Consider the following 12,180-nt stretch of genomic DNA (forward strand, 5'->3'; position numbering starts at 1 on the left):
TCAGAAGTCTCCATGCGCATGGCAAGTTTGCACCTAGTGATTGTGTTTACATGTATAAACCCCACAGAGGCAACCAGAGTTTTCTCTTTCTATTCAGGGGGTCATATACATGAGCTTGCTGGTCACAAAGGGGGAACTGGGCTCACTCAATTCAGCTATCATTGTCCCTTCCTATGAAGTCCAATTGCTGATGGGAATTTTCCCCTTGATGACTGCCTCTCTCTGTTGCTTTAGGACACTGATATAGCAGAATGCAGAGAAAGAACTTCACAGAAGTGGCAGAATTCATCTTCTTGGGATTCTCCATCTTTGGAAATCACCAGATAACCCTCTTTGTGGTTTTCCTCTCCACCTACATTTTCACTCTGGCTGGGAACATCATCGTTATCACTGTCATCTGCATTGACCACCACCTCCACATTCCCATGTACTTCTTTCTGAGCATGCTATCTAGCTCGGAGACGGTGTACACGCTGGTCATCGTCCCACGAATGCTTTCTGGTCTCATTTTTTATAACCAGCCTATATCTTTGGGAAGCTGTGCAACTCAGATGTTCTTTTTTGTCATCTTGGCCGCTAATAATTGCTTCTTGCTCGCAGTAATGGGCTATGACCGTTATGTGGCCATCTGCAAGCCCCTGCGGTACGCAGTCCTCATGAACAAAGGAGTGTGTGCTAGGTTAGTCTGTGGGTCCTTTGGCGCTGGTCTTGTTATGGCAGTTCTCCACATAACGGCCATGTTCAACTTGCCCTTCTGTGGCACCGTGGTGGAGCACTTCTTCTGTGACATTTACCCAGTCATGAAACTTTCTTGTATTGATACCACTGTCAATGAGATCATCAATTATGGTGTAAGTTCATTTGTGATTATTGTGCCTGTTGTCCTGGTCTTCATTTCCTACATCCTCATTATCTCTTCCATCCTTAAGATACCCTCAGTCGAGGGCCGGAAGAAGACCTTCACCACATGTGCCTCTCACCTCACTGTGGTCGTTGTCCACTACGGCTGTGCTGCCATTGCCTACCTCAAGCCCAAGTCAGAAAATGCAATAGAAAAAGATCTTCTTCTCTCTGTGACCTACACCATCATCACTCCCCTGCTGAACCCTGTTGTTTACAGTCTTAGGAACAAGGAGGTCAAGGATGCCCTGCGTAGAGCTGTGGGCAGAAACAGTTCTTAACAGATCGAATTGTTTTGTCAAAAGACCTTTGGCTCAATGTAATGTGTCTACTCACAAACATACCACGGTACACAAGTTCATCAAATACAGTGTTTGTGGAGAGTGGTGTCAAAGAGTTGAAATGCTTTTCTTTCTCATGCTCTAGGTGCAAAGCAGAAAGCAAGGTTTTTGCTCTGATGAATTTTGTTACCAGATACAAGAATGATTCCAAGCCAGAGTAAGACTACTTGTTTCTGTGCCTGAGGAGTTCTGTTTGGAGACCTCTTTTGGCCTTGATTTTACCTGGCTCCTCTCAGGCAGTCAGACCCTTGATGTAGTCTGGTAAGAAGATGTGAGAAGAGGCAGCTGGAACAGATGTGGAAGAGGTCTTAGGAAATGAAGCTGCAGAGACAGCCCAAGGACGGCTTTCATTCTCAGAAGCTGAATCACTTGCCCTGTAGCAGTCATTTCAGAAAGGGTTTTCTTAACTCCTGCTGATTGAAAAAGGAAGAGCCTCAGAAAAGGGTAGCACTTTTTTTTTTAATGAGAGAAGTAGGTTTTATTAATCTAAAGGCTTTTTATTTTTGCCAAAATAAACTATAAGCATTTACAAATTTCATAAAAGTACTCTACAGTATTGAAAATGAGGATACAATAACACAGAGAAAGGGCATTAAAAATATAGTAACCAGGAGAGTATTGATAGAAAGATAGAAAAACGTTAATGGCACAAACTAGAGTCCAGAAAGAAACCTGTACCTATATGGTTAACTGTTAGTTTTTTCTTTTTTTTAAGAAACAAAGGCAATTCAGTGGAGAATGGAAACTGTTTTATCACTCCATGCTGGAACAACTGGATGTCTATGTGCAAAAACACCAGTTATGATCTATCTCTTGTACTTTATGCAAAATTGACTCAAAAATATGGTAGAATTAAATGTAAAATCTAAAATTACAAAACTTTTAAGAGAAAATATTTGTGCCTTTATGTTAGGCAAGTTTATTTTTTGTATGACACCAAAAGCACAGTTTATAAAAGATAAAAAAGATAAATAACCATCAAAATTAAGAATTTCTACCCTCAGAACATACTACTAAGATTGAGACAACAGCTTAGAAAAAATTTGCATTTCACAAATGTGAAAGGGATCGGATCTGGAATATATAAAGAGCACTCAAAAAAAAAAAAAGCGCTCAAAAGAAAGCAAACAAACCAAGTTATAAATGGACCACAGATTTGAACAGATATTTAATTGAAGATTAATTAATGGCAAACAAGTACATGAGAACATGTTCAATATTAGCCACTAGGGAAATGCAGATTAAAATCACAATGAGCTACCATCACACATATTAGCATATGCAAAATTAAAAGTAATGAAGACAAACATTATGATATGGAAAAGTTTTGTGAAGGATATTGTTTTTAGGCATGTCAAGGTATCAGTCAGTTCAGTTCAGTTTCTCAGTCATGTCTGGTTCTTTGTGACCCCACAGACTGCAGCATGCCAGGCTTCCCTCTCCATCATCAACTCCTGGAACTTGCTTAAACTCATGTCCATTGAATCAGTGATGCCATCCAACAGTCTCATCCTCTGTCATCCCTTTCTCCTCCTGCCTTCAAACTTTCTCAGCATCAGGATCTTTTGCAATGAGTCAGTTCTTTGCATCAGGTGGCCAAAGTATTCATCTTCAGCATCAGTCCTTCCAGTGAATATTCAGGACTGATTTCCCTTAGGATTGATTGGTTTGATCTCCTTGCAGTCCAAGCTCAAAAGCATCAGTTCTTCAGCACTCAGCTTTCTTTATGGTCCAACTCTCACATCCATATATGACTAGTGGAAAAACCATAGCTTTGACTAGATGGACCTTTGTTGGCAAAGTAATGTCTCTGCTTTTTAATATGCTGTCTAGGTTGGTCATAGCTTTTCTTCCAAGGAACAAGCGTCTTTTAATTTCATGGCTGCAGTCTCAATCTGCAGTGATTTTGGAGCTCCAAAAAATAAAGTCTGCCACTGTTTCTACTGTTTCTCCATCGATTTGCCATGAAGTGATGGGACTGGATGCCAAGATCTTAGTTTTTTGAATGTTGAGTTTTAAGCCAACTTTTTCACTCTCCTCTATCACTTTCATCAAGAGGCTATATGTTAATATGAAAATATGTTTGGAAGTACTAAGGTCAATGCATTAGAAATATCTTTCACATATAATTATACATAATTATATATTCAATTGAAATTTTTATTATAAAAGCTTAAACATCCTGTTGGTATCATGAAGAATAGTTGTCACAGATAAAGAATAACTGAAACAGTAGTAACTGATTGCTGAATAATGACTTCATTCTCATCTCGTCACTTATTATTATCCATCCATGTTAGTTCCTTGGCTCCTATTCATTTCTATGTGTCTCTCTTCCTTATTCGAAATCAAAGCAAAAATCTCTGTTGTTCCCTAGAGGCTAAACTGGGAGAAAACATATTGGTGGCTGTTCTCTGTAACTGTACTTTTATCCAGATGTACTTTTAATAAAGACTCTTCTCTATTCAACCTATGGAAGCTTTCATACTTCTATTTAGTAGCTAAAGTGGCATTGAAGTAGTTGTCTTAGATATTGGCTGTTTTGATTCCAAAGTCTAAGGCAAATGCCATTGGAATTCACTTTTCTCAGAAAATAGTGCAGACTTCATCCTTCTCTCAAAACTAATGTATAGAAAAATCAGCATATTCGTGCTACATTATTTTATATCCTCAGTGATTAAGGTTGTAAGAATATTTTTTTTTGTGAATCTTATTACTAGTTTATCTCTGCTCTGAGGCAGAGCTGTGAGATATGAAGAAACATTGATATGGACACCTGTCTTTTTGCACACTCCTGTTGTGATTTCATCCCCAGGTCACTTCCTGTCCCTTCCTTTCCAGTTTTATTTCTCTGTTCTGAAATATACAAATAGTACCTTTGCATCTTCTGTATGACTGTAATTTACTCTCTGCTCCATAGGTCTCAATGTGAGGAGATCAGCAGGGCTGGGGTTCCTTGTCCAGTGTCCTTCGTAGCAGGCTCTCATAGTTGGGTGACATCATAGCTGACATCAGAGTCTCGATGGTAACCATCACTGGTGTTCTAGAATAGGTTTGTCAATCTGAGGTTCATAGTGCCTTCAGGAGTAGTGTTTATAAGGGCTTCAGGGGACTTTTGAACTTTATGGAATTATTTACTAAATTTTGTGCTCAAGTGTGAATATGCCTTTTCTATCATATTCTCAAAGAATTTTCTCTATTTTCCCCCTCAAATCCTAGCAGAGATATACTGCAGAATCCAACTTCTCTCTTTTATAGACCATTTGCTTCCATAATTTTCTTAAACTCTTTTGGAGAAGCATTCTTTAACCCTGTTTATTTTTGTCTATGTGGGCACTGCTATTTTTCATTAAGCTGGGGAAATGGAACATTTAAGTGGTTCTCACCTGGGAGACTGAGGGGTAATGGAGGGTAGATTGATAATCTGAAGGCACATGTGGATATACTGAGAGGCTTGCAGTTCAAGGTGGTAGAGTAGAAGGACTTGTGCTTGTCTCCTGTGAGAGCACCAAAATGCAACTAGTTGTTGAATAATCACTGACAAGAGGACACTGGAACCCACCAAAAAAGGTACCATACCTCCAAAGACAAAGAAGAGGTCACAGCAAGATGACAGGAGGGGTGCAGTCATGATAAAATCAAATCCCATACCCACTGAGTGGGTGACCCACAGACTGAAGAATAATGAAACCAAAGAAATTCTCCCACTATTGTGAAGGTTCTGAACCCTACGTCAGTCTTCCCAGCCTAGGCATCCAACAAAGGGACTGGGAATCCTAAGGGAATCTAGCCTTAAGGGCCAGCAAGATTTGATCATATACCTTCCAAAGGACTGGGGGAACAGAGATTCCAACCTTGGAGGGCACAGACAAAATTTTACATGCACCAAGACTCAGAGGAGAGAAGCAAAGATCCCACAGGAGACTGAACCAAAACTATCTCCTAGTGTTGGAGGGCCTCCTGTGGAGGCGTGGGTTGGCAGGAGCTCACCACAGGGATGGGGGCACTGGAAATTCCCCCTTGGCATAAATCCTTTTAGAGTTTACCATTAACCCTACTATGGAGCCCATAGACCCCAGGGCTGGGCCACCTCAGGCCAAACTACTACAGAGAGGCCATGCAACCCATCAGCAGATAACTGGACTAAATATTCACTGAGCAAGGCCCTGCCCACCAAAGCAAGACCTAGTTTGTCCCCTCATCATTCCCTCCCATCAGGAAACTTTCACAAGACTTTTATCTTCACCCATCAGAGGGCAGACAGAAGCAGGAAGCAGGACAACCTCACAGCAGTTAAAACAAAAATCATATTACAGAAAATTAATCATGATGAAAAAGCAGAAAGTTATGTCCCAGATGAAGGGACAAGATAAAATCCCAGAAAAACAACTAAATGAAGTAGAGATAGCAACCTTCCAGGCAAAGAATTCAGAATAATAATAGTGAATATGATCCAGGATTTTGGGAAAAGAATGGAGGCAAAGATTGAGAAGATGCAAGAAATGTTTACCAAAGACCTACAAGAACTAAAGAACGAACAGAGATGAATAATATATTAGAAGGAATCCATAGCAGAATAACTGAGGCAGAAGAACAGATAAATGATCTGGAGGACAGAATGGTGGAAATCACTGCCACAGAATAGAATATAGAAAAAAGAATGAAAAGAAATGAAGACAGCCTAAGAGACTTCTGAGACAACATTAAACTCATCAACATTCACATTATAGGGGTCCCAGCAGGAGAAGAGAGAGAGAAAGGACCTGAGAAAATTTTGAAGAGCTAATAGCTGAAAACTTCCCTAACATGGGAATGGAAATAGTCAACCAAGCTCAGGAAGTACAGAGAGTCCCAGACAGGATAAATCCAAGGAGGAACACACTGAGACACATAGTAATCAAACCGACAAAAATTAAAGACAGATAAAATATTAAAAGCAACAAGAGAAAAATGACAAATAACATACAAGGGAACTCTCATCAGGCTATCAGCTGATTTCTCAACAGAAACTCTACAAGCCAGAGGGAAGGGCGTGGTATATTTAAAATGATGAAAGGGAAGAAGTGGCAACCAAGAATACTCTACCAAGCAAGGCTCTCCAGATTTGATAGAGAAATCAAAAACTTTCCAGACGAAGGTTAAGAGAATTCAGCAACACCAAACCAGCTTTTCAACAAATGCTAAAGGAACTTCTCTAGGCAGGAAACACAAGAAAAAGAAAAGATTTACAGAAAATAAACTCCAAGCAATTAAGAAAACTGTAATAGAATCACACATATTAGTAATTTCCTTAAATGTAAATGAATTAAATGCACCAACCAAAAGACATAGTCTGACTGGGTGAATGAGAACATGTACATATATGCATTTCCACTTACCACATCACTCTGCTTGACCACCCCCTCCCAACTGTATGTAATTATATTATTAAGCTAATCATGTTCCCATTATAGCTTGCAATTATAATAATCTTTTAGTTTTTGGCTATTGACTGTGAAAACTGATAAACATCTTTTACTATTGTGATTATGTAACTTTTGCTCAATACCATTGTATCATGATTGGTCAACAGAAAAATAAGAGAGATCTACATCGCCAAAACTGCCAGTTAACAGAAAGATCTGCAATCACTTTTTAAAATCCAAATGTATATCAGAATTATCTTGAAATTTTTTGAAAAATACAAGTGACCAGGTATTGCTCTTTTTTTTTTCCTCCAGAGCTCCAGATTCATTTCTAATGAGCAGTCATGTTTAAAAACAACTGGACTATATGATGATCTTTTACTTTTCCCTGGTTTGTTTGTTTCACTTTTTCTACTTCATATTCAGTGCTCTTATTTCATTTAGTTTATGTTCTCTAATTTCTCTGTCTCTCCTTTTTTTTTTTTTGATGTTCTTTCTCAAGCCTTTATCAAGTGTGTAGAAGAGAAGCTTTTTTAACATATATGTATATAAATATGTATAATATATATTTTTTAGAGAACATGAATGTTTACCTAACTAAAAAAATTATGATCCAGAAAGATGATATGGGGTGGGAGGTGGGAGGGGGATTCAGGATTGGGAGCTTGTATACACCTGTGGTGGATTCATGTCAATGTATGGCAAAACCAATACAGTATTGTAAAGTAAAATGAAGTAAAAATAAAATTTAAAAAAATATGACATTTTGATTCCACTTGTTTGACTTACTATGAATAGAATGCTAGATTTATAATTAAAAAATAGGTATGCAACAAGCAACAGAGATTTACCATTTAGCATAGGGAACTATAGTCAATTTCTTATAATAACCTATGTTGGAAAATAAACTGAATCACCTTGCTCTGCACCTGAAATACTGTAAGTCAACTACACTGCAATAAAGTATATGTGTATATATAAGAAGGCACATGTGGTCTACTTTTTTAAAAAAAAGTTTATTTTTTAAAAAAATTTAATTGGAACATAGTTGCTTTACAGTGTTGTGTTAGTTTCTGCTGTAGAGCAAAGTGAATCAGTTATACATATACATATATCTACTCTTTTTTAGATTTTCCTTTGCATTTAGGTCACCACAGATCACTGAGTAGGGTTCCTTGTGCTATATAATAGGTTCTCATTAGTTATCTATTTTATAATAGTAGTGTATATATTTTGACACACTTTAAAATACAAAATTGTAGTAAAATCTTGTCATTTAAAATTTACATATAACAAAAACTACCTACATATGTGTGCACATATAACTTGGATACAGGTAGCAAATTTTAAGACCTAAAACAATGTGGACACACACATGCCCACATACATAGGTATATAGTATGTAGATATGTATACAGATCAATGTATATACAGATATGGAAAAATATGTAGATAGTAGAGATATAGGTAGTTTTTGTTATACTTATGATCTTCTTTACTGAGGGTTTTCTGGCTTTCTTCCATCCCATCCCTTCCATTCTCTTGTGTTTAAACATCATTTCTGCCCCTCCTCAACACGCCTCACAGATGAGTGAATTGCCCATTACTGTTCATTGTTTACACACTTTGCATGGATTTAGACTCACGGGAGGAAGCAGCTTTTACAGCAGAAGTGCAGCAAATAGTACAAGAGTAGGTATGCCTGTGTGGTCCCAGGTCCTGCTAGTAGGATGACTCAGGAACAAAGAATCACCTATGTGTGTGTGCCTGTGTGTTTCCCCTTTTTTTAGGTCTTAAAATTTGCTACTTTTATCCAAGTTATATGTGCACACATATGTAGGTAGTTTTTGTTATATGTAAACTTTAAATGACAAGATTTTACTAAAATTTTATAATCAATTCACAATACTTCAGTTCAGTTCAGTTCAATCGCTCAGTCGTGTCCAACTCTTTGCGACCGCATGAATTGCAGCAGATTGCTGGTAATGTGTGGGCTGTTTTCATTATCTTTTTCTGTTATCATAATTTTCCAATATTTCACTCTACACATGTTTCTTCATCTTGGTTCTCTTGTGCATTGCAAAACCTCTCTTGTTTCAGCACTTTTTTTCTTTAGCTTTTCTGCTCATCAGAAAAGTACCCATAATATCATATATTTACTCAGTCTCTGTGCATTTCTCAAGCACTGTGTATTGAGCAGTTAAGTAGTTCTGGGTCTATAATACTGGGCAATACAGGGATTCTATTTCTAGTTCTTCACAGTCCAATGGGAAGACAGAGAAAATAAGAAAAAATACCAAAACTTGTTATCGGCACACATATAGGATCGTTGTTTGGGGTCAGGAGTGTTGTACAAAAAGAGGGAACTGATCAAAATCTATTTAGAAGGTCACAAAATAATTCAGAGAGATGATATTTAATTAACTTTCCGTGGTGCTAGGTCAACTGAAGTCTGGGAGAGATTAGGGAGGACAACCAAGGGAAAGAAAAGAGCCTGAGCAGAGACATAGGGCCTGAAAAAGCTAGAAGTACTAGCAGGTGAGTGTTATTCATCTCTATATGCTCATTGCCATGTTGATTATTAGCCTGACAAATAATAGGTCCTTAGTATATACTTTTATGCAAAGTACATCATGAGAAACGCTGGGCTGGAAGAAGCACAAGCTGGAATCAAGATTGCCGGGAGAAATATCAATCACCTCGGATATGCAGATGACACCACCCTTATGGCAGAAAGTAAAGAGGAACTCAGAAGCCTCTTGATGAAAGTGAAAGAGGAGAGTGAAAAAGTTGGCTTAAAGCTCAACATTCAGAAAATGAAGATCATGGCATCCGGTTCCATCACTTCATGGCAAATAGATGGGGAAACAGTGGAAACAGTGTCAGACTTTATTTTGGGGGGCTCCAAAATCACTGCAGATGGTGACTGCAGCCATGAAATTAAAGGATGCATACTCCTTGGAAGAAAAGTTATGACCAACGTAGATAGCATATTGAAAAGCAGAGACATTACTTTGCCAACAAAGGTCCGTCTAGTCAAGGCTATGGTTTTTCCTGTGGTCATGTATGGATGTGAGAATTGGACTGTGAAGAAAGCTGAGTGCTGAAGAATTGATGCTTTTGAACTGTGGTGTTGGAGAAGACTCTTGAGAGTCCTTTGGACTGCAAGGAGATCCAACCAGTCCATTCTAAAGGATATCAGTCCTGGGTGCTTTCCAGAAGGACTGATGCTGAAGCTGAAATTCCAGTACTTTGGCCACCTCATGCGAAGAGTTGACTCATTGGAAAAGACTCTGATGCTGGGAGGGATTGGGGGCAGGAAGAGAAGGGGACGACAGAGGATGAGATGGCTGGATAGCATCACTGACTCGATGGACAGAGTCTGAGTGAACTCCGGGAGCTGGTGACGGACAGGGAGGCCTGGCGCGCTGCAATTCATGGGATCGCAAAGAGTTGGACACGACTGAGCGACTGAACTGAACTGAATGTATTTTGGAAATATGCATATATTGAATGTGTGAGCAAATATTTAGTATAAAGTCTTATCCAGGGATTTCCAGTTTTGTTTTGTTTTGATAGAGATAGCCTATTATATTCCCTCTCTCTCCTAGAAAGGCTTCCCTCACCTAAGGTAAACAGAAAAAACAGAGTAGAAGTGACAATCTTGCGAGCATACTTGAAATAACTTCTCCCTGTTGCAGCATTGCCTACAATCAGGTCTCACTTGTTCCATAAACTCGGTTGACATTCATATATTTTTGTTAATTAGTCATTTAAAATTGGGTTGGGGGAAAAAAATCCTTCTTTGAAGGTATCTGGGTTAATACTGGGTTGATGTCTTAGCCATACCAGAAAAATAAGAAACTTAAACCTGATAGCTTGATAGCTTGACGTGTAAAGTCAAGAGTTAAGATATTTTTAATACTTACCTTTAAGGGGAAAAAAAAATGAACCAGACTCTTACAGATCTTAAATGTTCTGAAATAGGATTTTCACAGTGTTAACTTTGTAGCTTCTCTAGAGAAAAACCAGTTTCACCCGATATCTTTTTACACTCCCCACTTGCAGTGCATGATGGATTCGAGAAAATTGTTGCAGAACTACCAAGAATAAGTAGAATAAAACATGTTCTTAGTAAATATAAATGTTTCCGAGAGGAGAGAGGAGGGAGGTGGGCAGGAGGGATAAAGTGAAGCCAAATTAAGACAGGTAGTATGTTGCACACAATTTTAAAAAATGCATATTTAAAGCATGCAAGATCCCAGATCAGTTTTGATGCTGCTGCTGAAGTATTTACACACGTGGAATTGTGTGTGTGTGTGAGTATGCACACATATTTTTGTGGCGGGAGAGAACATTTGGGAGTTTTAGATGTGATGAATGCCGTAGTCAAAGGTAATAATGTTTCATTTGAATTATTTTATAACTATCTCTAATATTTATGTAGCTCTTTACATTCACAAAGGTCTTTCACATTCATGATCTCACTTGATTCCAACACCACTCCTGTAAGATAAATATTACTACCTCAGTTTCAGATAAATACACTGGAGGAAGATTAAGAGATGTTCCTAAGGATGCATACACCATTAGAGATAAAAGTTGGATTCAAAAAGAAGTGAGCCTCAATTATCAATCTATTAATCCTAAATTCCATGTTCTTTCTTTACTCATATGTACACACACACACACACACACAGAGTTTTATCAGGGAATAAGGTATGATGAATGAGTAAACTTTGTTTTACATGCTAGAGCTTCATTTCAGCCAGTATTGCTGACTCTTCCTGAAATGTTCTGATTTCTTTTCTTGCCTTTGTAAACAAGGTATATTGAACCTCATTAATATATTTCTTTAAGTGTTTACCGTGAGCATTTAAATTTACCTTGTGTTGTGGTTCATTGATACCTTCAGCTGAAACTGAGCTTATATTAGCATCTTTGTTTCTGAGTTAAATGACCCACATACATATTACCATATGTAAAATAGATAGCCAGTGGGAATTTTCTATGTGACTCAGGAGATCAAACTAGTACTCTGTGACAACCTAGAGGGGAAGGATAGGGTGGGAGGTGGGAAGGAGGTTCAAGAGGGACATATGTATACTTTTGGCTGATTTATGTGGATATATGGCAGAAATAAACACAATACTGTAAAGCAATTATCCTTCAATTAAAAATAAAATTTTAAAAGACCCACATATTCCAGTATTTTGTGAATTTTGTGTTAGCATCATATAATTTATGAACTTCTAAATGATTCTGTTTGTTGCATCAACAAATATGACATGAATATCCACTCTGAGTATCAGTTAGGCATTAGCTGAAGAGACTAGACATGAGCCCTTATCTTAAGTCTTCCTTCTTCTTAAGCCTTCCTTCTCTTAAGGCTTCCCTGATAGCTCATTTGGTAAAGAATCCACCTATGATGCAGGAGACCCCAGTTCAATTCCTGGGTCAGGAAGATCCACTGGAGAAGGGATAGGTACCCACTCCAGTATTCTTGGGCTTCCCTTGTGGCTCAGCTGGTAAAG

The 12,180-nt window shown here is 38.2% G+C and overlaps 1 protein-coding gene across 1 annotated transcript; it reads left to right on the forward strand.

The window, feature by feature from the left end:
• Positions 1-251: 251 nt before the first annotated feature.
• On the forward strand, positions 252-1,181 carry LOC120855605 (olfactory receptor 10J5). The gene has a single exon (XM_040230148.1). It carries the CDS (start codon positions 252-254, stop codon positions 1,179-1,181), a length of 930 nt encoding a protein of 309 aa, XP_040086082.1.
• Positions 1,182-12,180: the final 10,999 nt, after the last annotated feature.

This window comes from Oryx dammah, unplaced genomic scaffold, assembly GCF_014754425.2.
Source record: "Oryx dammah isolate SB20612 unplaced genomic scaffold, SCBI_Odam_1.1 HiC_scaffold_28, whole genome shotgun sequence".
Classification (NCBI taxonomy): Eukaryota; Metazoa; Chordata; class Mammalia; order Artiodactyla; family Bovidae; genus Oryx; species Oryx dammah.

Excerpts from the sequence above, each read along its gene's own strand:
- LOC120855605 (XM_040230148.1), top strand. The coding sequence starts at position 252 with ATGCAGAGAAAGAACTTCACAGAAGTGGCAGAATTCATCTTCTTGGGA.